This window comes from Microtus ochrogaster, chromosome 26, assembly GCF_000317375.1.
Source record: "Microtus ochrogaster isolate Prairie Vole_2 chromosome 26, MicOch1.0, whole genome shotgun sequence".
NCBI classification, from domain to species: domain Eukaryota; kingdom Metazoa; phylum Chordata; class Mammalia; order Rodentia; family Cricetidae; genus Microtus; species Microtus ochrogaster.
In genome coordinates, this window is record NC_022025.1 from 12,505,227 (window position 1) to 12,531,440 (window position 26,214).

A 26,214-nucleotide genomic window follows, 5' to 3' on the forward strand; every position below is an offset into this window, starting at 1 on the left:
TTACTGTTTCAGGTTCTAATTGTCTGGATACTGGCTGTTACTGTTTCAGGTTCTAATTGTCTGGATACTGGCTGTTACTGTTTCAGTTTCTAATTGTCTGGATACCGGCTGTTACTGTTTCAGGTTCTAATTGTCTGGATACTGGACGTTTTGTTTCAGTTTCTAACTGGATACTAGACTGTACTGTTTTAGTTTTATTCACCTCTTAAATATCAAGAATACCTTTGATGCTTTTAAATACATATTCAAGAAATAAATGTTTTCCCCAATGGATAAATGAATGTAACTGAAGATGCAGATCAGACGTGATGCTGAGAAAAGGCCTCAGCATCTCAAGTGTACTTTGAATTGTGTGACCAGTTTCTGGACCTCTCGGTTACTGTTTCTCACACGTATGTGCTGCACAGTTAGTTACTTGGCATGTGAGATCTTGGGGAGACAGACTGTAGCAAAGGAGGAAGGCTGAAGAAAAAGAATAGAGAACGGGCAGTGGGGAGGGAGAAGCGTTTATCACGCATGCCATAAGCACTCAGTCTTTGTAGGTGACCAATCTGATTTCCTTCTGCCCTGAGATCTGGGTCATTATCCCACTTCATAGAACAAGAAACCAATGTACAGATGCTCTTACAAGGCTAAAACACTAGGCATTTTCCTTCCAGAGTTAGCATGTAGCACAATTTGTCATAAGTGTCCAAAATGCTGTTTTTAGTTTAGCTTATATTACTAAGAATAAGTGTGTGTGTGTGTGTGTGTGTGTGTGTGTGTGTGTTCTTCTTTGGTAACACTCGATTTTCCAGTAACTTCATGATTACACTATAACACACAAAGTGAACAGTTTTATGGGAAATTTTCATTTGTAAAGAAACAAGTAACTTACTGTCATGGCCGGAAAGGCACAAATAACAATAGCATTTCTTTAGCATTGGTGGAAATTCCTTAAGTCACACAATACTGATGAGGAAGGACTGCAAGAGGGTAAGGCTGCAGGTTCCAGTGACGTACACAGGGAAATTAGAGTGTGTAATTACCTAGCACGTACATCATCTTAAGTAGCTGGGCGTCAGTGGTGATAATACAAGACACAGCCTCTGTAAAACAGCAGCTTAGTGTTCAGCATGCCTCCACCTTCCTTAGCCAGGTGCCAATCACCACGTTTACGAATGAGGAACCCAATCTCTGAGGTCTCCGAGGGCATATAGCCAGTAAGACTGGGCTAAGCCACGTAGAACAAGACGGGCCCCAGTACAACAGCTGCTTTAGATGTTGTCCAAATTCTGTACCTGACAAAGTGTTTTCTTGTAGTTAGTGAATGACCCTGGAGCAAAAAGCTTCGGAGTTCGACAAGAGGTACTACCAGAAGAGAAATGATTACATATGCTTTCTGTGGGTATATCCTAGAAAGTCACGGTGTCTACGTGTGAAAACTACCAGAAGAGACATGATTACATATGCTTTCTGTGGGTATATCCTAGAAAGTCACGGTGTTTACGTGTGAAAACATACCCATTCTATAATTAGGTGCTTCTCCTTCCTTCTTCCTCTCTTCCCTTCCTCCCTCCTTTCCTTCCTTCTGTACTAAGGACTTTCCTTTTTGCTCTCCCTGCTTGTCCCATGTGGATTTTATGGTTTTGTGGACCAGTTCCTTCACCCTGAAGAAGGCAAAGATTCACGCCTTCTGAGAGAGCTGTCCATAGCTTAGTGAGGAACATAAATTTTTTTTTCCACAAATAACTTTCATAGTTTTAATTGATGTCACCTCAATAGCAAAAGAAAAGGAAATATTGCTACATCAGTTTTTCTCTGAGACTATTTTGAGGGTTTTTTGGGGGGAATTTCAAACATAGTTATTTACATCATTTCCATACCAACCCTTCTCCTCCAACCCCTCCTATGGCCTTTCCCTCCCTCTTTTTTAATTATTATTTTTGCATATATGTATGTATGTATGTATGTATGTATGTATGTATATTTAGTCATATGGGATATCTACTGTTATTGTGTTAATGCATATTGTAGTAATATACAACTATCTATTCAGTGTTGCTCATCTGTATGTGCATTTAAAGCTGACTGCCTGGGATGGGACCTGTCAGGGAGTTCTCTGGAGAAAGCCAGTTTTCCCTTTGAGCAGCCATGAACAGCTGTAGCTCTTCATCCAGGAATGGGGCCTTGGGAAATTCTCCCCACTCATGCTGATGTGTCAGCCGGTGGTGTCATTATTCAGGTGTTACTTATGCAGCCATACTGTTGTGATTCCATGGTTGGGGCTCCCCTTTCACAGACATGGAATAGATAGAAGACTATCTCAGCAGGCATCCTGGTTGGGTTCTTAGGACTTCTCTGCATCTTTTTCTGGGGGTTTTCCTGAGCTTCAAGTTGAGTAGTGTGTCAAGCTGCATCATTTGGGGTTGAGCACCACATGTTACTTGTCAAAGAAGAGTATGCATAGCCACATTGCTGATTGCTTGAGTTTAAGCATTTTTTTATTAAATTAAATAAAGTTCTTTCTGCAGGTGAACACAGGCAAATATTGTAATAGTTATACAGTGACCCTGGGTGGTAGCCAGCAGGCAGGGAAAACTCCTGCAGAAGCAGCTGTATGAGGTACACCGACCCCAATCATCATCGGACCAGAGACAGGGGTTAGATATACCAGGGGTAGCAAGAGACAGCACACTGTGCTGTGCTCAGCATGCTCCCTCCTACTCTATTGTGAAGAAAGACAGAGAGAATTGTGGAGATGCAGGGGTGAGGGTTGTTGCTTAAGCGAATTGCAGACAACTTTCCTAGCTGGGTATGAACTGTGTGGAAAGTGGCATTTCTGCACAGAGAGGACCTATGAACCTATAGGGTCTTGCTGTCCCTCCTGCAGGACGAGGGACCCACCTCCAGAGAGCTGGCTGCTGAGGTAACTCAGAGCGCGATGCCAGCATCTTTCTTGGGCTCGCTCGCTTTGCCTCTTGCCCATGCAGTGTGATAAGCAGGTCATGGTTCTATTCGTGAGCAGCTCTTCCACCTTACAAATCCTCTCCAGACTGACTGAGCTGCATTCCGTGCAGGAGCAACAGATTATCTCTTGCTAACATTCTGTCATGGCAGACTTCAGAATCATTTCTCAGTCTGAAAATCAGTTCTGTAGTTCGCAGATGAAGTGAAAGTTGCATAGAGTCAAAATTTTCCTGAAGTTCCCGAGATCGTGTGGTGTTGGAGACTTGCATACTGAAAGAACAGAATTCTTTCTCGAATTAAAGTGGCTTTTGGGTGTTTGGTCCTCTTGATCTTCCATAGCTCTAGAAGAGGAACCACATTTAGCACATATTAGAGGTCAGAGAGAACCTGGATAAACTGAAGAAGCAGAAACTGATGTCATTTTTAAGAGGCTCTATACTTGAATAAGACAGGCGATGGCCACTAGCAAGACAGACCGTAACACCATGCCAGCCCACATGAAAGATGTGATTCATGTTTCCATTAATTCGGAGATGTTTTTCAAAACCCCTTTTCTGTGTCCTGGATTATGATGTCAGTTTAGGTTACAGCCCTGTGTTTCTGACATTTGAATACATGGCTCGGCACCAAGTTTCACTGATCTCTCTGACCCTGGTCTGGTAAACGAATGGTTTAGATTGGTTTATTACTATGATCTCCTGCAGTTCAAGGAAGATTCTCTGCCTCTTGTGTTAGCATGGATAAACTTGGCCATTTTCCTGTATTAAGCCTTATTATTTTCTCATTATAGCTGTAGATGAAAACATGCTTAAAAACTTTTGAAGTATTTGAATTCAAGTTCTACTTTTGTTTATCTAGATGGCAACCTATATCACCAATATTTTATGCTAGTGTTTAAATGATAGTTTATGGAAAGACCACTTCCCTAAATGGTGATTTGTTACAATAGACTGTGGAGAAGAGCAAAAATGGACTTGATATACAGAGTATACAGAGACATAAGACTGCTAAAATTATTACTTAAAAGGAAGATAGATAAAAGATACATTTATAGACAAAATTTAGGGTAAGAAGAATACTTTTAAGATTTATTGTTTTATTTTTATTTGTGTAAATATTTTGCCTGCATGTAAGTCTATATACAACATGCACACAGAACCCATGAATTCCCGAAGAGGGAGACAGATACCCTAGAACTGGGGTTCCAGACTTTTGTGGAGGCTATATGGGTCCTGGTCCTTTTAAGTGCTGAGCCAACTCCCCAGCCTCAAGAAGAAAACCTTATACACTGTTAGCACGGATATATTAGAGGGGAGTGTCTTTCCATTTTTAAGAGTTAAAGCAACATTGTTAAGTGCTACTCTTTCATACTGATTAACAGATTTTCACCTTTAACTAGATGAAATGATTTTAGGACAGATTGAGCCCTTGCTATAACAAAAAAAAAAGCATGAATCCCCAAGAAATTTTCCATCAAATTTCATTTTTACTTTCAACCTAAGGAAAGTGAGTTCAAGATCTGTCACAAACACAACTGTGTTTCGTGGCTGGGCCTGAGTAACCTAAGGTGACAGAAACACCGTTTTCTGGGTAAGCATGTTGTTTAGTGATTTTACATAAACTTAGTCTAGAAGAAACTCATCAGTTTGGCCCATAGCCCCAACCCAACTACTCAGGAGTCTGAAGCAAGAGGATGGGAAGTTTGAGGTTGTATCTGAGCATCAAAGCGAGTTTATAGCCAGTCTGGACAACTTAGTGAGACCCTGTCTCAAAATATAAAGAAAGGGCATGGTTGTCACTCAGTGCTAGGGCATTTGCCTTGGATCTGTGAGGTCCTGCTTGTATTGTCCACTGCCATAAAAAGAAAAACTCATAAACTCACCATTATTATTTTTAAATGCTTATTAATATATTAGCTACTGACTTTACTATAATGCAGATGCCTTAGTTATAGAGGTTAACAAGCTCCCTTATTTTTACAGAGAGTGACAGGTAAGAAGATAGGAGGGATCACCCATCTTGTTTTCTGTCGTACTGCTAGGAACGTAGTTCAATGCATTGACTTCGTATGTAATCTCCAAGGAGGTCCTCTTGACTTAGCAGCTATTAGTGGTGATGATGATGATGGTGGTGGTGGTGGTGATGGTGGTGATGATGATGGTGGTGGTGATGATGATGATTATGTTGATGGTGGTGATGATGGTGGTGGTGGTGGTGATAGTGATGATGATGATGGTGATTATGGTGATGGTGATGATGATGGTGGTGGTGGTGATTATGATGATGGTGGTGATGATGATGGTAATGGTAATGATGGTGGTGGTGATGATGGTAATGGTGATGATGGTGGTGATGGTGAAGATGGTGGTGGTGGTGATGGTTCTTATGGTGATGGTGGTGGTAGTGGTGATGGTTGTTATGGTGATAGTGGCGGTGGTGGTGACGGTGGTGATGATAATGATGGTGATGATGGTGGTGATGGTGAAGATGGTGGTGTTGGTGGTAGTGGTGATGGTTGTTATGGTGACAGTGGCGGTGGTGGTGACGGTGGTGATGATAATGATGGTGATGGTGGTGATGGTGAAGATGGTGGTGTTGGTGGTGATGGTTCTTATGGTGATGGTGGTGGTAGTGGTGATGGTTGTTATGGTGATAGTGGTGGTGGTGGTGGTGGTGACGGTGATGGTGATTGCTGAGACATACAGTCTATACTGGTCTTCAGTTTATGACTCCCTGTTTCTGCCTTCAAAATGCTGGAATTATAAGCCTGCATCACCATTCCCTCTGAGTAGTTACCACTATTAAGCACATGGTATGCATTAGGTGATTTCTAAAACTCATTTAACCAGCACCCTAACGCTTTATGACAGATGCTATTATTTCTATTTTACAGAAAAACTAAAAAGTAAAGGCAAGCCATCAAGCTGGCGGGAGTCACACTGCAATTTGAGACGGGGATTAAGAAACTGACTGTCCTGGTTTCACACTTGATTCCCAGATCCTAGATAATCCAAACATTACATTAGCTTCCATTTGTACTCTGCTTCATCTTTAAACATGCTCATGTTTTTTTAATCTAATTTCCCTCTCAAAACAGCCCTGTGAAGAGAGTGGGGTATGTGCAGGAGAGGCGCTTGGAGTCTGGGAGCATGAGGGACCTTCTCAGGAGCAGGCAGACTACTGTGCATCTTCACCGCACACTCTTCAGTGAAGCCTTAGGCCCCGTGCTCTTTGCTCTCAGAAATGAGAAAATGGATGGCTCAGCAGGTCAAGGCTGATGGGACTTCGCCTGCCGCCACTCACTTGCAGTCACACTTGAATAGTGACCACCTTACCAAGCCTGACAACAGGAGCTTGATGCCTAAAACCCAAACGCGGAAAAAGATAACTACCTCCCACAAACCCTCCTCTGATCTCTACATGTGTGTTGTGGCATAAGTGCTCAACACCCACAAAATATAAAGCCAGGCAGTGGTGGTGCACACCTTTGATCCCAGTACTCCGGAGGCAGAAGCAGGTGGATCTCTGTGAGGTTGTGGCCAGCATGGTCACAGAGAGACTTCCAGGACATCCAATGCTACACTGAAAAATGCTTGTCTTGAAAAACCAATACCAAACCAAGCAAAAACAAACTCCATGGTAATTTTCAACACAAATACATGGATACCTGTTCAGCAATGATTCTACCTCCCACGCGGTGGCAAAGTCCTAAAGCAGCCCCCGTCACGAACAGGGAGAGAAGAAAGGAAAATATGAATGACTCCGGCTTCCCAATTACATTCACAAAACGCACTCATATTCCCCAGGTGCGGTGGGAAATAATAAACAGACATTTGCAGGAATGAAATTATTACTTCTCTGTAGAATTGTGGAGAAACCATTTGAAAGGCAGTATTCAATTATTGTGGTAAATAGTTCAAAGTAACATGTATTAACTTCTCTATCCACCCAAAGCTCATATTTTGAAATAATGTATTGAAAACATTAAGCTTCAATCTTGTACTTTTAAATTTTAGCTTTTTAAAGCACTATAAGATATGGTTTTATTATACATCAAACCTATTTTATAGATCATTGTCCCTGCCTGCAGTCTCTAACATAGTATCTAGCAAAGAGATTTTAAAAATCAGTATTTGATGGATTTCGCTAACTGGCATTTTGGAAGTACTTCTAGCTGGGCACTGTACAACAATTCCAAAGTCTGATGTTATGTCAATGCCAGATTTACATATGGAAAATTCTGAGTTACAAAATGCATAAACGATGTCCCTAAGGTCACGCACCACAAAAGCGACAGAGACAGAAGTGAATGTCATCAGCCAGACTGCAAAGACAAAACTCTTTCTGCTGTTGTTTATGAAGATTTATTTGGGGTGTGTGTGTGTGTGTGTGTGTGTGTGTGTGTGTGTGTGTGTGTGTTTGAGAGTGTGTGAACGCTCCAAATGTGTAGACACCTGAGGAGTCCAAAAGAGGGTGTCAGATCAACATGAGTCGTAAATGGTTGAATCACCCAGTGTGGGTGGTTGTTAGTAGCCTAACTAGGTCCTCTTTAAAGGTAGCAAGTGCTCTTAACCAGTAACCTCTCTCCCCAGCCCCAAGACAAAACTCTTAATTCTACTGGCCTCCCTTCTTGGAGGAGAGCTGACCCAGAAGGGCCCTCTGGGGCTATTATTCTCCCTTAGCTTTCAAAGCATTGTGTAATACTTATCCATTTTCACAGTCATTTTTATTCTTTTTATCGAGACCTAATGGCATTGAAAACATTACGAATTCTTCTTAAAACTCTTCATAAAAATGAATAGTGTGTATGTAGACCAAGAGATGCAGTGTCTGTTTTGCTACCAGTAGAGTGGCATCTTGGTACTCAAGTCAAAAGAGGCAATGACAAATAAGTAGGGACTCTTGGGAGGAGCCAGAGAAAGTCATGGGAACACTAAGATTCCAGGAAATGTATACTTTTCTATGTACCTCCAGAGGACTTCAAAGGGACAAACTTTCAGAGAAGCAGAAGCCAAAGGAGCCCTTGTGGGCTGGAGGAAGAGTGGCTGTCTCCCTGGAGCCCCCAAAGCCTCTTCCAGTGTGGGGCTCACCCATGTGAGCATGTCTATCATGATACCAAGCAGCTCTCCAAGTTAGAAATTCCTCTGAGCCAAATATTTTACTACAAAAAATGTAAGTTTTTTCCCCATAGAATTTCCATGTCTGGAAAGTTTCTCAGCCCTAAAGGATCACATGGGTATTTACTCTAATGAAAGGTAACTGTGTCCTATAAACCAGCGCTACCTTTCACATCCAGTTCAACTGTCCCAATATGTACTTGGTGGAGGAGTGAAATGGGAAAACATGAGTATCCATCAGCTTTCATAATATCTGACTCCTTCTAAGCATTTATTCAAGAAATCTTTTCTGGACACTGCCTATCACAGGCCTTGAGACAATAATCATTGCCACTACCTCAGCCATAACGAGATATTGAATGTGTCTATTTCAAATGCAACTGAAAGTCATGATTCCCTCTTTCATGTTGACTCAAAGATCCAGTTCTCAATTGTCCACTACATTCAAGATGAAAAAATGAATGTCCACCAAAGTTAAAATGACTCTAATGAGGATAAAATTAGGGGTGTGATGACCTAGGAAAACGGACAGAGAACAGGTAGGCTATGGAAGACTCAATACTTCAGTTGATTTCAAAGATACATCTTGGTGGTTGGGGGATTTTGGCTTTTAAGTCTCTGGCATGTATTTGAAAACCATTAACATTTTTACCATATAGTTGTTTAAGAAACTTTAGTTTCCACCTCTTTGTTTTTACTCTTGGGGCCCACCACCTAGCTCCCAAACAAATACGCAGAGACTTAGTCTTACTTGTGAGTGCCCAGTGTTAGATTGCCTTGTTCTAGCCAGTTTTCCTAACTTGGCTTTTTATCTTACTTTGCTCTATTCTACATTTTACCTTACTTTGTTCTTTATTCTGCGTTTTGTCCCTTCTTACTCCCTGCCTGGTTGCGCGGCTGGGCGGCTGGCCCCTGGCGCCCTCCTCTCTTTTCCTTCCTTTCCTCACTCCACCTCTTCCTTCTTTCTTCTCCTGCTTATCCTGTCTCCCCAGCAGCACCGCCTCTTTCTCTCTCCTGCCTCGCTCTTGGCCATTCCGCGCTTTCTTAGACCCATCAGGTGTTTTAGACAGGCAGAGTAACACAGCTTCACAGAGTTACACAAACGCAGCAGCAAAGAACGCAACGCGTCTGTACATCATTAAACTAATGTTCCACGGCATGAAAGAAGGTAACACATCCTCAGCTAATATTCCACAACAACAAATAGTTACGTGCCTTTTGGTGTGTTAAATGTGTAGGACACAGCAATAAATACCACGTGGGGTCTTACGTAAGCGTTCACCATGTAGGAAAGCACAGAAGTGTGATGATCCGCCATTAAAGCGCCAGAATGAGGTTGGTAGAACCGTGACATTCACTGTTGTAAATATTAGGACCATTCAGGGCCCTATGATGCTGCTTCACAGAAACCTCCTCACCAAAGACTCGAAGAAAAAAGCTCAGAAAACTAAATCAAAGGAAGTCTTAAGGATATAATCCATGTCCTTGTGGACATGGGTTTGTCTTAAATATTCTAAAGGGAGTAGCTGTTTCTTCTCTCTTGTTAAGTTAGCAGTTTGAAAGTTCAACGTTGATTTCCGGCGCAACTCTAGTAAACAACTAGGACCCTGTGATGCCAGTCTTCTCTGTTTATCTCTCACCTAGACTCAAATAATCTTACCTGGATTGTTGTTTACTTATTGTTCTTTAGAAATCTCTCAAATCTTCTCGCTGAGGATGTAATAAAGGATCCATTTGAACTCAACTAAACATTCCCCCAGAAGAAGCATAATGCTGTCTAGGAAGGCCTCTGTGACCGGCTTAGGAAAGGGCTGGGGACATAGGAAAGGTCTTACAATGCCCCTGCCAGCATCATCATTAATATTAGCTGTAGTAAATAACAACCATTCCAAAAACACAAGGCGGCACTTTACAGATGTTAGGTTCTTCCAGCTGTCTGCGCTCTGCAAACACATCTCTTACCCACATAGCAGTCATGAAGTCGATGTTAACATCCCCATTATATAGATAATGGTAGCGTTGAATCAGCTCACTGTTTTATAACAAATCATCTAAGACTTACAAGAGAAAGGGTTTTTTTTTTCCCCCTTGAGTTTCAAAATCTGCTCTTTCTGACCATCTGTCTGCATTGTGCCTAGCCTGTGATGACTTGGTATATCACGATGAGAGAGGCAGAGGAGGCCACTTCTCCTCATGGCCAGGAAGTAAGAGAGGAAAACCTTTGTTTCACACTTCCTTGTGAGGGCATGCCCCAGTGATCCAGGACCTCTTGAAGGTCTCCACCACTCCCTATAGCACCAAGCTGAGGACCATCCAAGGTTTTGACACACAAGCCTTCGGGGCATTTAAGGCTCAATCTGTAAGAAAGATACAGATGATCAAAGAAAGGTTAGAAGTTGTCCCAAGGTGCGACAGGAATCCTTTGATCAAGTATCGCACTATGGATGTAGTAAATGTTACTTGAAAAAAAAAAAAGATGACTTTGAAAGGGGTATTGCCTATGAGAATTACCCCAAGTGTGTCCAAAGCAAAGGACACCCAGGGTAAAAGAGCCAAAGATAACGCTACAATATCATGTCAGGGAACCTTGAAGGATTTGGCTGACAAAGCTACCTGAGGATAGAAAGGAGAAAGAGCCTCCCTCTCCAGCCTTCCTGATGCACAGTGACTCCAGCTTGAAGTTTTCCCAACAGTTTTTTGAAGCCCACAGAGCAGAGAGTAAGAATCTTTAAGAAAGAGCATTCCTAAAACCGCGCCTTTTCCTTTAAATAGAATGAGATTGGAGCAAGATTCCCGTGTTTCCTAGGTCCCCCACAAAGACTGTCATGATGGCGGTGATGGGAGAGATTAAAACATTGACAGGGCAGTGAAGGTGATGCGCATGGTAAGAGCCGCTAGAAATCCCTGAACATGTCGATGTGAAAGCCGATGTGCTATTGGCGGTTACATTTCACTCCCTCAACCATTGGAGTAAACAATATTGTGCCCATTTTGGAGAATAGTTTACTGAGACTCAGGTTTGACAAGCTACCAAAGGTTACTCCGCTACGCAGGAGCTAGATCTGAATGCAGGTCTTGAGTGATGCTGAAATTGTCAGAGTGTCTGCCACCCCTCCCACAAGGAAAGCAATAGATACAACGCGGTCATCATTCTTACCAACCGCATCACCAGACATCTGATACATGATACAAGAGTGGTCGAGAGTTTATTTTAGCTCCTCTCTTCTCTGATGTGTAGCCTTAGGAAGTAAAGTAGATGGAGTTTGTATGTGTGTGTGTATGTCAGAGAGAGAGACAGAAGAGAGAGGGAGAGAGATGAGAGATGGAGAGGGGGAGAGAGAGAGACAGAAGAGAGAGGGAGAGAGATGGAGAGGGGGGAAGAGAGAGAGACAGTGAGCATGAGCGCGCGAGAGAGGTAGAGAAGGAGAGAGACAGAGAGATGGGGGAGAGAGGAAGAGAGAAAAACAGAGAGAGGGAGACGGAGAAAAAGAGGGAGGGAGAGAGAGGGGGGAGAAGAGAGAATGTGTGTACAGGCATGTCATGTTAACTAATGTACTTGCCAATTTGAAATCACACATTTCATGCATGTAGAATGCATGTAGATAAGAAACCCTCTGCAGAAATAGACACGATGACTAAATTCTAGAACTTCACTGGACTGGGCATGTGGTCTGTCTAGAATAAGTCACTGACTTGTCTGTGTACTGTAGTGCTAGTTCATTTGTATTCTAGTAAATAAGCTGGCCTGAGGGTCAGAGAGTCAAACTGCCCCACCAGTCATACAGACCAGACAGCGGTGACACACACCTTTTAACCCCAGAAGCCACAGTAGTTTGCCATAGAAACTGGGCTGTGCACGCCTTTAATCCCAGCCCTGGAGAAGATTATAAAACAGAAGGAGACAGCTCTCAGACACAGTCTCATTCTCAGATTCCTGGAGGCAGGATCGCCACTTTCCGCCTGAGGTTGCGGTAAGAGCCAGTGGTTGCCTGCTTTGCTCTTTGGGCCTCCAGGCTGAACCCCAATGTCTCTCTCTGAGTTTTTATTAATCGTGCATCTGTGTCCCTACGTCGTTAATTATGGGAACCACATGCAGTTAGCTGTCAGCCCCTCTTAGAACCCTTCTTGCACCATGCTTTCAGAACACTTAAGAGCCAGAGATCACTGTTCATGGCAACCCCTCTTAGCCGTCTACGCCCTGGAGACGGAGAGGTGCAGCCACCACTAGTCAGCAAGGCTGCTGCCAGCTCTCCGCTCCTCAAACAACCTGTGATATAAGCACGCATATTTTCCTGGGATTAGCTGGGCTACCGTTGCTTCCCATCCCTCCAGGTCTGTCTACTAGTTTGCCATCTCAGCATGAAGAGGCTTTCGGCAGCAAGCATCCTACATAGGCATTCTGTCGCTAATGTGAGAATTTTCCTCCCGAATCCTGGCCTTTCCATCCAGGTCTCACTGCTAAAAGTATGCCCGGTGGGCCAGTGAGATGACTCAGCAGGAGAAGGCACTAACCCGCAAATATTATACCATGTGTGTGATCCCCAGAACCTACATAATGGAGGGAGAAAACCAAGCCCCACGCCGGCCAGTTGTTCTCTTGTGTATGGACAGTTGCACTCATCTTCCACACACACACACAAACACACACACACACACACACACACACACACACACATGCTAAATGCACGAATTGTTTTTACTCTTAGCTGCTGCTACATTGTCAGTGAATTCACCTCTCATTTACCCTGCTGACACCGAGACTCTACAAAGCTCGGATGACACACTTTTTGGAGCTATTCAGTCTCATTGATCATTTATTTGTAAGTGCCACACGCTTCTCACATGAACACAATAGGCCAGAAAGCTTGCCCCGGCTGGTTCCTTTGGCTGTCTCGCGCATGCGGTAAATAGAACAGCATATTTGATAAGGGTCATCGAGTGTTCTCAACTATCATAGAATTGTGTATTGTGCACAGGCCAGCCCCCCTCAGAAGCCTGGTGCATGCTGGGTGGGACATTTGATGGTAATCGGATAAGGTGTCCCTCAACCTCCTGCTCCCCCGTAGGGTCACGCGTCCGTTCTCCTAAATGACTTTGTCCCACTGCGATCCTGATTGGAAATTTTCTCTTTCAGCCACATAAATAGAAGAACCCAGTTTGAAAACCCCGTCCTGGAAGCAAAAAGGAAGCTACAGCAACATAACATGCCCCACCCAGAACTTGGAACAAAGCCCCTGCAGGCCCCAGGTTTCCGAGGTATTGTATCTGGCAGCACGCAGAGATGCAAGAGGAAATGTTGTTTGGGGGATTGTTTGTTCTTCCTGTAGGAGGGCCTGATAAAAAATGCCTGCTTTGACTTCTCTAGACAGTTCCAGCAGGTTTACCTGGATGCTCACCCCATTTTTAAACTAAAGCCTTTAGCTACCGCAAACTATGCTAAGAGCACTGGGCAGTCCCTTAAAGGAATTTTACTTGTTGCCTGATGAGACATTGGTATTGGGACAAGAAACTGCAGAGAGGCTCTGAAAAACCCAGCATGGGAATGAGGCTTTCTTTTCCTTTGTGACAGTAGGCCTCTCACCAGCGACATTACCTAGGCCCAAATCCATCTTCCCCCGCACTGGCCCGGAGAGGTCCCGCAGTGTGAATGACTTGTCTTACTATCTGCTGGACCGCAGAGGGACGCCCTGGCCACTCGGTATGTCCCGGGGCCGCTTGCGGACCTGGCTACACCGGGGAGCCACCTCGCGGGATGAGTGGCTGCACCCTTTTCCTCCACGTCTGTGCTTCTACTAAACTAAAACAAACACACAAACCATGAGAGCCTGGCGTCTGCCTGGTAGTGGGGTCCGGGTCACATGCTTCCCCGCCACGTGCGTGCAGCACTCTGCAACGAATGTAAAGGTCTCATGGAGTAGTTAAGCTCCGCCTATATAAGCCCCGCTTCGGTGAAGAGAAGCAGAGATGATTACATGTGGGGTTCTGTAAATTGCATTTTAAAGAGAAGTTTAATAAAGATAATCTGTGGCAGGTAAATGGACAGATAAATTAAAATTTCATCCTAACGACTCACTGTTTGATAGCTCATCCTCTGAAACCAAAAAACGTGACAGTGAGATTATCGTGCGAAAAACGTGACCGAGCTCCTACTTAGAGTTTGGCTACTGTGAGAATCAGATCATACCAACTTCACAAAGGATATGAGATGCTTATCCCCAAAGCTACTTGTGATGCCGGTCCTTGTAACCCTAGCACAAAGGCTGAGGCAGGGGGACCAAGAGTCCAAGGCCCCTTGGATTACAAAGCAAACCTGTCTCAACAAAGTATTTAGAATAAAATACTTAAAACCCTGTGGTCTACCAACTATGCTAGCCAGGCAAAGTAAAATACTTGTCACAAGTGAAATTTAAGAAATAATTAATTCTGCTTCCTCGTGTGACAGTTCTTTTAAAGCGTTAGATGTGCTTGGAACCCTATTTATTAGAACTCTTAGCTGGAAAATTCCATCATATGACAAATGAGTGGCCAGACTCACTGAGTGGGTTCACGTAATGTTCAGATCATTTGGGCATACGATTGGAATATGTCAACATATTACCAAAAAAAAAATGTCACCTTTACATTCACAACCTTCTAGAAACACTGGCTTGCTTTTTTTTTTGCTCACTCTTCAGAGTGTGCTAAACACTCTCTGGTCAGTAGAGCTGTAACTGAATTCCTGACATCACACAGCACAGCCGTGGGAACAAAAATTAACTCAGTCCCACATCCAGGTCGGCACGCTAAGCAATTTGAGCGTTCACCCAAGGTGGGCCGCTTCTCTGTCGGTGTGACCCGCACATGTTTAATGTCTTTTAACCAGTCTGGTTGCTTTTCTACCCCACGCGATGAAGGCTCTGTACCGGAGCAGCCTCTCACGCTGCCCTCTTCTCTAAGAACGCTCAGAAGTAGAGAGTTATGAGGCGGGGGCTGGAGAGATGGCTCGGCGGTTGAGAGAGTCGTAAATCGCATGATATTTGAAGGCTGTCTTGCCAGTCGATCGCCCTTTTCAACCTCTAGAGGGTTGATTTCAAGGAAGCACATCCTGAACCGCCGCTCTCCAGCCACAGCCTTGCCTGACTTCCTGGATGTTTGGGATGGCTCTGCATCTGTAGGATGATGCTCCTCCCCAAGTGGCCACAATGCTCCACGCCAGCCTCCCTCATTCGCAGGGATTGCTCCTGGGTGCTTGACTGTTCTCTGATAACTTGTCTTAAAAATGCCTTTCCCTTTTTAACTTGTGTTGGCCGATGTAGAAAAGCCACTCTTCACCCGGGATGCGTCCCAACTGAAGGGGACATTCCTCAGCACCACCCTCAAGAAGAGCAACATGGGCTTTGGATTCACTATCATTGGTGGCGATGAGCCGGACGAGTTCCTCCAGGTGAAAAGCGTGATCCCAGATGGGCCCGCGGCGCAAGATGGGAAAATGGAGACAGGTAAGCTCCCTGGAGCCCGGGAATTGGCTCTGCAGCGACTCTTTTTCTGTAAACAAGACGTGGAGATTGCTTTGTGGCTTAATTCCAAAGGCAAAGGTCACTTTGGTGTGGAAAATGTCAAGTCATAGGTTCCCTACTTTAGATTTTGAGCAGAAGTCACCTGTAAACAACCTGGAGATTCGATTTCTGTCTCACTTCTCAGACTGGTCCCTCTGTTCCCTGGTCCAGCAGACGCTAGAGCCGGCCTTCTTCTGAGTTATCGTCCACTCCTTCTTAGGGATGAGGTCAGCATCTCACACTTTGCTAATTCATATTCATTCGCTGATACTTTTAAGCCTGTGTTAATCCTCCAGTATTCATATGCTGAATTGTTGGGGTCAGATATTTAAGTGTGTATGCACATCTTATAGAGGAAAATCACAAAAAACATTACTTTTAATATGTCCCTATACAATGTTTTAATGTGTTTTTTTCTAGTCACTATCAGTTGGTTTTCATATATAATTACTTGTATGTCTATCTAAATTATAACAGATATTAATTTCACATGGAAATCAAGACCCAGATTGTTAAGAGCAGAGAAAACAAAATTTGAAAAGTTCCCAGAGTTTTAAAAAAAAAAAAGTAATAAGATCAGTCTGATTTAACAGTCTGACTTGTGATTTGCTTACCTGACCCAAGAATGAGTTTCATAATTTACAAATAGTAATTTCCTTACATGGGGAAAAAAATAAATTAAATTTGATCATCTGTTTATAAAACCCTATCCATATTTTTGTGGTGTTATTTTTAAAGCCCTTTAGGTCGTATTGAAAGTATTGTGATTATACCTGCAAAGAGATAAAGCCCATCACCATTTTTGCATTGCCTTTTACCTTGATTCAATCAATGCCCTCAACTTTCTGAATGGAGCCTGTGATAGGCCCAAGTTAGAGAACTGAGTTAGACAAGTTCTACCACGGATGCGTTTCTATATTTATGAACTGAATTGTTGCCATGAGTCCAAAAGGCATTTGTCTGAGAAGAGAAGACATAAAATTGAGGTCTTCATTTGAATTTGCTCATGTTTAAAGTCGCCAAAGCTTTATCACTATTTGCTAGTTTCTTTATGCCTGTCGTTTCCCAAGATCCCTATGTGAGTATATATTTCAATACTACTGACCAGCAGGGACGAACGTGTATGATACAATCTGGGACTCCACACTGACCTTTGACCTTCACGCCACCTTCAAAGACCAGGTGTGAGCCCTGGGGCCCACACTGCAGTGAATGGCCAAATATCCAAGAGCACACTGAGAGCTCAAGCTGGACTTGATGGCCTGGGGTTTTCTTTTTATAGGTCGAAAGGTAAATGGTGCGTACCTGGGAAGCATTGACAGAGAAGGGTGACGTAATAGAATACACTGTGTCTGTATTTTAAAAAAGTATCTTTGAACTTCAAAACGCATCACATTTTGAAAACACAATTGATTTAAAACTCATGTGTACATAATTTCCTACAAGAATCGGCATCCAGCACCACAGTTTACCCAGAGAGAAGGCACTCACACTCCCCTGCCACGCTCCCAACCCATAAACACTGCAACAGCTGAAAATACTCTTACAATACTCAGTTAGGACTAACGCAAGTTATGGGGTTCAGCTTGTTTTAACAGAGAAAGCATCCCAAGGCTCTTGAACTTCTGCAAAATATTTGATAGATCCATTTTGCCAAGGTAAAGGACCTAATTACTTTTCTATGATCTACCCCAGAATTCATGTTTCAAAATTAGGAAAGAAAGTAGAAAACCAAACACAAAACATTTATACAATGAGTTTTTTTCCTTCTCGCCTTAATTCTCTAATTTGCCACACCTGGGCTAAGACTCATTCCACAGCAAAGAAAACCCCCAAATCAGCTCCTAATAGAGAGGAAAGAACCAAGACCCTAAGCCTGCTCAGAATCTCCTATTGAGTCTGCTCTTGGTGTGTTTAGCAGATACCTCCCCAGCCTCCCACTCCTGGACATTGAATTATACCAAGGCTACAAAGACATGATAAGAGAAATGCATTTCCAGGCAGCTTACAGCTAGAAGGGGCTTTAGGTCCACCGGCGATATAGCACTGCCTCATCAGCAGAGAGGGGAACTAAAGAACAAAAAATTTTAAAAAGGGGGCATAGTGATTTGTTTTACTAGAAAAGAATTTAATTAAACAAAACAATGCTCTTTAAATATTCAGAAATCCATATTCACATCTAGTCACAAGAAAATTTTAACACATGTAAGTGTATTTCTATAAAATTGAACAAATTATGATAAAGAAGAATTGCTCTTTGGTTCAGCAAATATTTGGTGAAGGTCTGTGCATGGCAAGCATTCTGTTAATTAATGAGGAGGCAAAGTTGAAAGGCAAATGTTTCTATCCCCCCAACATCTTCAGTGCAAACAGAGACGATGAATGATATGTTGATGGATGTGTATACCAGTGCAATAATAAAAATACATGCCTAAGTAATGAAATGGTACAGAGGAAGAAGGTGTCAACTTTGGCAGGAGAAATCCTCCCTTGATTGAAGGCGAATTTAATTAATCCAGGCCAGTGGGTACAAGAAGACAATTTTAATATAAAAGCACACTCACACACCCGGAGTTCAGCGATCCACCGTACACCGGAAACAGGAAGGGCTCCAGTCCGCGCGTCCCAATTAATTAGTAAAAACATTCGCCCGAGGCTGTCCCGCCCCACAAGGCGGGGTCTCTCTACACTTGATGAGGGCTTTAAAAGATGAATAGATGTTTGCTGGCCAGGCAAGTGGGGAGAGCTGTTGGAAGACAGGCCCACACAAGAGTATCAGGAAAACCTGAGAGAGGTTTGCAAGCCCTCGGTGTGTGTTAGTGGTTTCCACTTGGGTGTACTTGTGGTGAAGTTCAGAGTCACAAATGGGAATGATTAACTATGCTTACAATATACACCAAAGAACTATAGACGGTCATATTTCCTAAAGTGCTAAAAATCATAAACATGCACATATCTTGACCTAAACTCTGGAATAAATTCTCAACCAATTAAGCACAAGCCTTACTCTGTAGCTGACGCCGTTCAGATCTAACATACTGCAGGGTAAATAACAGGCACTCATTTTGGTTTCCTTTGTTCGGAGAAACTGAACCCAGGGTTTTGTGTATGATAGGTGGGTGTGCTGTTTCCAGCAGCAGGTGTAAGCACTGGATGGATGGATGGATGGATGGATGGATGGATGGATGGATGGATGGATGGTGGATGGATGGGATGGATGGATGGATGGGATAGATAGAATGGATAGATTGATGGGATGGATGTATTGGATGAGATGCATGGATTGTATGCATGAATGAGGGATAGATGGAGGAATGGGTGGATGGGTGATGTTTAATGAAGAAGTGCCATTTGAATTTTGAATACCTGTCTTGTAATAGAGCCTAGGCAATGATGTTATGTAAGATAACTCACCACGAAAACAAAATCAAACCCAGTGTTGGTCTTCTACATGGCATGTTATAAACAGGTATATTCGAGAATAAATTGTTTTTTTAAAAATAACTTTGCATATTAAATACGCTTTAAAACTAACAAAAGTAAACATTATAGAGATTAGAAGACAATAACTGGTGTTTAAAATAACTGGTCTCAGTTGGTACTGAAATAAACACAGAAACAGGCAAATTAACACTTTTAGCTTTTGGTTACCTCCAGCTTAGGGAAACATGTCAGTACCTTGCGTCAGAAACAACAAAATCAACCTTATGAAATGTTTCCGTAGAGCTATGCTCCACAGCGAAAAAGAGAACAGGGAATTCTTTCTCAGTTTGTATTGACTTCCAGCTAGTAGAGGATGGGGCGAGTGTGAGGGTAGCGCCCCCAGGCCAACACGAGGGTAGCGCCCCCAGGCCAATGCCAGGGTAGCACCCCTCTGGCTGCTTTCGGACAGCTGAGCCAGTTCCCAGTGGTTCTGTAATGCTCCAGAAGGTTTCTCAAAAGACGTTACTGTGATGCCCAAGGACTGTCTAATACTGACTATTAAGTGTTCTATGCATCCTGGAAATCAGGTATCACAGGCCCTGGTAATATCCTTGTAAGTATTTTTGTATCTTTGCATCCTAAGTGAATACTCTTCAAAGCATTCTAAAATCAGATTTGATACAACAGAGCTCACAGAGGCCACAGAGTCTGGAAGGTGTTTAGCTACCATCTTCTGTTGAATAGCTTTCTTGCTGCCTGATGGTTTGTGTCTCCCTCCCCTCCCCCAGCCGCCCCCAGGCTGATGTTGAATCAGTGTTCTGGTGGTTACCAGTGTGTGAGGAGGAAGAATACTGGCCTACCCATGAGCTTCTCCTAGAGACCAGGGGGAGGTTATGAAGTCACAATGTTACTTTTTATTCATTTTCTGCATGTTGTCTGCTTTATTAATCAGATCACAAATAAGCACCGTGAAGGATGGAGCTGCCGGCACGCTTAACCCAAGGCACTTACTTCTTCATTCGAATAGATCAGTAGTACTAGCTGCTCACTACCTCAGTATCCGAGTTTACAAAAGTAGGGGTACCCAGGTAGTTCTGCCATTCTTGGTAAGGTGTGTGTGTGTGTGTGTGTGTGTGTGTGTGTGTGTGTGTGTGTGTGTGTGGTCTGCACATATGTGTGCATTGCATGTTTCAGAAGATGGACATCAAAACGCCTTCCTCTGTCATGCTCCATCCCCTCTTTCTTTTCAAGACAAGGTCTCTCACTGAACCCCGTTCTTACTGATTCTTCTAGACCAGCTAGCCTTGGAGCTCCAGGGCCCCTCTTGTCTGTATTTCCCAACACTGGCTCAGAGGATCATGCTGCTACATTTGGTTCTTCACATGTGGTGGGAATTTGAACACTAGTCTCATGCTTGGGTAACAAGCAGTTTACCGCAGTAAACCTCTACACGGTCGGCTTGGTAATTTTTTTTTTTTTAATGAAGATTCTTATGCCCACAGACCTGCTAATTCCAGATTCCAAGAAATGGGATTTAAAATGAACATTTACATAATTGTAATTTTGTCGAAGCAATACGTTCACAAACTAAAAAACTAGCATGAAAATATTTATAGTGAACAAAATCTTTTTTTTTTTTACCTCTTCTTCCCATCCTCCAGGCGTATATCCCAAGAGGCAGTTAATTAGTTTCTGGCATGTCCAGCCTTTTGGTGTTGCAAGACAACATTACCATCTACAAAATTTGTGTTTAAGAACCTGAAATTGAGTTACTTTGAAAAGATTTGAAAAATTCTCATTTTAAGTAGCTCTACAGTTTTGTGTTGAGTTATCCTCGTCTGCATGACTCATGAGGTCTTTCTCAGCAACAATTCCCTTAACAGTTCAGACATGAATCCTGTTTCTGTCCACTGAGCAGAAGATGCTGCTTTTTTCTCTCTTACACCACATGGAGTATCACACATTTTCCTTAGCATTTTTGCTACCGATTTTAGATTTTCCTACTCTCTTGTATGTCCGAGTTGGTTCACTGACTTCAGTGACACAACATCAATACAGCTTCTGTCGCACACCTTTGTAAAGCTTCCCATGGCAAACACCTTTAATCCCAGCACTTAGAAGGCAGAGACAAGGGGAACTGTGTGAGTTCAAACCGCCTGGTCTACAGAGTGAGTTCCAGGACAGCCAGGGCTACACAGGGAAACCCTGTCTTGGGAGAGGAGTCCTGTTGCGATTTTCCCTTGTTGCAATAGCTTTCTTTAAAATTTCTCACTTTCGCGGGGCAATGGTGGTGCATGCCTTTAATCCCAGCACTCGGGAGGCAGAGGCAGGTGGATCTCTGGGAGTTCGAGGCCAGCCTGGTCTACAAGAGCTAGTTCCAGGACAGGCTCCAAAGCCACAGAGAAACCCTGTCTCAAAAAAACAAAACAAAACAAAACAAAAAATTTCTCACTTTTCAGGACTGAAACGATGATCCCATGTGTATGGCTGTTTGTTGTAAGCAAGGAACCTCAGCTTAGATGGCCAACACTCATACAGGAATGCACAGGACTGTCACCCAGGACAGTTCACAGGGGACAGAAGCACGCATATCCCAAGACGTCACTGGCCAAGCAGTCTAACCCAAGGAGCAATCTTCAGTGCAGCGAGAGACCCTGTCTCCCGTCAGCAACGTGAAGTGCAATAGAGGAAAACACACAGTGTCTTACCCTTGACCTCTCACGCATGTGCACTGGGAAATACACAGCATGTCAAACTAGGATATGTTACGTGATTACATGCACGCACGCATACAGACATCTCACCCCTACCCCCAAGCAGTTCTAGAGGGTCCATTTGGATAGAGAGAAGCATGTCTTGCCTGTCCTCCCTTGTCCTGCAGTGGCCACAACTTTTCCTTCTGCCTCCGCTATGTGCAGGCCACAGTGCCGTCCTCCCCATTTGCCTGCCATTTATGTCATTTCTTTAGAGCACAGCTCTCGTGTGCCCGATGAAGCCAGTTGTCCTTATTTAAAAGTGACTTTTGTTTACAAAAATGAAAAACAAAAGGTGTCATAGCTTTGTTGGTTTATTTTCAGGTTTTCTATTCTGTTCGGTTTGTCTACTGGTCTGGTGTTATGCCAGCCCCAGACTTCCTTACCGCTCCAGCTCTGTAGTATAATTTGAGGTATTGCAATACATCCAGCCATGTTCTTGCTCCATAGAGTTGTTTGTTTTGGTTTTTTTTTTTTGTCCCATATAAATTCTTGGGTTGTTTTTTTTTCTAGTTCTGTAAAGTAAAATAACAGAATTCTGCATAATATATCACTTTCCACAATGTTAATTCTTTCAGGTAAAGAGTTTGGGAAATCAAATCTTTCTACTGTCTAGTTAGTGTCTAGTGTTTTCTTTGATTTCCTTCTTAAGTAACATGAGATTTTCACTGTGGAAGCCTCTCACTTCCTTATTAGGCTTATTCATGGGTACATTATTGGTTTTGTTTTGAGTTATTTTAATGATGTGTTTTCTCCTAATGCATTTATCTGTGAGTTCATTTGTGGTGTACATGGAAGTTACTGAATGTTATTTGAGACCTACGTTTGCATCTGACTTTGAAGACTGAATTTTCTATAGGCTTATAAGGAAGGAGCAGAATATGGAATTATAGTCTGATTTCTGGTGTGTGTGTGTGTGTGTGTGTGTGTGTGTGTGTGTGTGTCTTCACATGCTTGTCTATATGCATATGTAGGTCAGAGTCAACATCAGGCATCTTCTATTGCCCGATGATAGCATCTCTCACTGAACCCAGACTTCACAACTTCAGCGAGACTAGATGTCCACAAGCCCAGGGGATCCTCCTTGTCTTCGCGTCCCCACAGGAGTGTAGGCATGTGCTAACATGCTCTGCATCTTAACATGGGTTCTGGGGACTCCAATGGAAGTCCTCATGCTTGATCAGCCAGCTCATCTCCACAGCCTTTCTGAGGTTTTATTTTGTTTTCCTCTGATATTCCCTTCCTCTCTGGCTTGAGATACACAGTAGAGGCTCTGCATGCAGGTATACAGCAAAACAAATCTTCTGTAAATGTTTGCCATGTGTTTTATAATCCCTAGCCTTTTGGGACCTCTACGGATCAACCAAGACTCTATCTTGTTCACATGTTTCTACCCACCAAGAGAACACTGGAGCAAGAGTTAGCAAACCCTTCTCAGATAAGTCAAATAGTAAATCCTAACAGTTCAACTTTGCCATCTAGAAAGTAGGCCTAGATAACACAGTAACAAATGGGTGTGTTCATTTGTTCGTTTCTATGTAGTGCTCCAGTCAACCTATCAGGTTCCGTTCATTGATGTGGGTTATTAATATTAAGATGTTCCTTAAAGAGGACATAGTTAATGTGTCTGTGTTTCATCTCTTGAGCTACATACAGCCTTAGAATCTGAAATACAGTGCCCTCTGTGTTCTGAGTACCTTCACATGTTACACAGTTTACAGCATCTTCAGCCTCTCCTCCCTGATCTCCATGTATTTTATGTTCAGAATTTCTTTGAAGGAGCATTTATGAATAGTTTGTCCCCAAAGACTAACTTTTGATGTTAAGTCTATGGGCATTTTCCCTAAAGGAAAAAAAAAGAATCCTTATGTTTATCGTTCATATTAAACATGTAAACATTCTGAGACATTGAATGTGAGCAATTTCTTACTCTTTGGGAATTTTGATATCATTTAAGAAACCTCCACCCACAGCTGTATTTTCTGAAATCATAGCTGCCCCATTTGCAACGACTCACAAGAGATCTCTCACACCTTGTAAAGGGTGGCTGCCCATCTCCTCACTGCTGCCCATTCAGTACTGGTATCATCCAAACGATGACGGCCCAATGGCTTCAATATCCAATAAACTCAATAAAAACCCAGTGACTTTAGATATCCTCCAATAAGCCACGAGAAGGCCTACAAAGTTTTTTAAATGACTTATGCAACCTATTTTCTCACCACCTCCTGATGTGCTTGGACTCATTGCAGGCTCCTTTTGAGTTCTAGACATGCACTTTGGTGGTCTCTTCCCATCACTGCCTTCTTCCTTCTTATGGGGATTTTATTGGGTCAGCCAGTGTTTATCATCACCTCCACATGTGTTTCCACGCAGGATGTGTAAAATGGTCCAGTGATGTTCTCATTTTTTTTCAATTGACAGAATCAAATGGAATGACCAAAATTGTTTTTTTTTCCCTAGTTTGCTAAAGTGCCTTTTAATTTTCTGTTGCTACATTACAAGTTGTGCCAAGTTCAGTGATATAGAGGAATAGTCCACTATCTGCCCATGATTCTTGAAACCCTTCTTGTAACAAGAGGCCTTGCACGCCATCTACTTCCCATCTCCTCTTCAGGATATGCGCAAGTGTCTTCATGTGGAAACTCCACTCCCCACTCCCAGGGATGGGTCATACAAGGTGGATTGTCCCCATGTTAATGACTCTGCTGGAATGGTGATAATACCTGAGATCTAACCAGGCATCTCGTTCAACATGCTCTCAAATGAAGGCTGGCTTGAGCATCCTCCAGTAGCTAAGAGTTACCCAGCAGACAGAGGAAAGCTGCCGTGCCTCTTCAGGGCTAGAGTTGGCACGGCATGGGTCTACTTTATTCTCTTAACCAGAGAGTTTCCAGTCAGCCCAGACTCAGAGGGAAGTAGATAAGCTTCACTATTGATTGGAAAGGGGGGCAAGAAAGTAGAGCCATATTTTCATCGACTCGGGATCTTTCCAGTACAAGTTGTTCTGGTTATTCAGACTCTCCTGAGAAAACTGCCTCTTAGCTCCGTGGGAGCCCGTGTTTCCTCTCACAGTCTCCCATTTCCCCTCCCCCTCCTCTGCAGAGCTAGTGACAGGTGCCACACACTTAAGTCACTCTCCTTTTAGCTTTATTTATCCAATAAAAATAACTTGATGCAGCTCTTTAATAGCTTGAGAATTTCACGTATGAGTCTTGTAAGTGCGTCATTTCTGCCCCTCCAACTCCTCCATGCTCCCCCACTCTCAACGTTATGACCTCTGCTTACTTATTGGAGAGAGAGAGAGAGAGACAGACAGACAGACAGACAGACAGACAGACAGAGACAGAGAGAGACAGAGAGAGAACATATGATATATAAATACAGGGCAGCCCAACCTGTTGAGTACACTTAGTTTTGTTCACGTGCATAGACAACGTGGGATTAGGTAACTTAACAGGGTCTTATTTCTTGAGAAGAATGATATTCTCTCTCTCTCTCTCTTTCATCATTTATTACCTATAACTCCTCACCAGAGTAGGGGGCGGCTTATAAAATTTCTCCCGTTCATGCTGTTATTTCAGTTGGTGTTACCATTCTTCAGGTCTTGTCTAGGGTTAACCGTATTGTTGAGATTTCATGGCTTCCTGATCATGCATAGAAGACACTGTCTTGCTACAGATGCACTGCTCCCCTGGCTCTCACAACCTTTCTGTCCCTCCTTCTGCTATCTCTCCTGAGCTTTCTGTTCAGCCATATGAGGTTATGTTGTAGATGGATCAGCTGGGGAATGACACCTCATGGCCATTTTAACCCTTATGAATCTCTGTGGTCTTCATCTGCTGAGAAAAAGGGTTCTTTGTTGAGAGGTAAATGCTCTGTTTATCTGTGGGCGCAATGCTAAGTATTTAGAATGAAGTTATCAATTATGCTGGTTTAAGAATGTAGCAGTGATAAGTTCTCCTCTCCATGGTTTCACCAGAACCAGGTTGACTGGGTTCACAGTTCTAGGCAGAAATCCCCTCCGATTAAGGGAGCTTCAAGTCCAATTAGGCAGCGGCTGGTTCTTCCGAGATCCATATTCTGCTGCACCCGTGGGGGATATCTTGCCGTGTTTTAACAATGGATAGGACAGTTTTTGTCCTTCCTTTGATATTTGCATAATACCTTCAGCTACCATGAGGGCTGAGCTTCAGGGAGGAGGCTTGCAGGTGAGTTCAAGCTCAATTCCTCCAGTTCCTGTGTGTGAAGTTTGTGGCATCTTCGGCAATAGGGTCTTACCTTCTGGTTCTGAGAGGCAGCCAAAGACAATGACAAAAGCCTCTATTATTTGGGGGTGTCTTGGGCTTCCCTGACCAGCATCTCAAAGGGAGGTTTCCCATGCTTGTTACTGAGATTTTTGTTAGTCCAAGGCTCTCAGGAGAAATATTTTTTTAA

General features: G+C 43.2%; 1 protein-coding gene across 4 annotated transcripts in view; it reads left to right on the top strand.

Moving 5' to 3' along the window:
• The window catches only part of Magi2 (membrane associated guanylate kinase, WW and PDZ domain containing 2), a 1,267,351-nt gene that overhangs the window by 971,493 nt on the left and 269,644 nt on the right, over positions 1 to 26,214 (top strand). For 2 of the 4 annotated variants that reach the window (XM_026784667.1, XM_026784668.1), the window contains exons 8-10: positions 13,201 to 13,322; positions 13,636 to 13,764; positions 15,362 to 15,544. In XM_026784667.1, the coding sequence (XP_026640468.1) occupies positions 13,201 to 13,322; positions 13,636 to 13,764; positions 15,362 to 15,544 (434 nt within the window). The remainder of the gene's footprint in view (positions 1 to 13,200; positions 13,323 to 13,635; positions 13,765 to 15,361; positions 15,545 to 26,214) is intronic. The other 2 variants (XM_026784669.1, XM_026784670.1) reach the window with 1 other exon arrangement.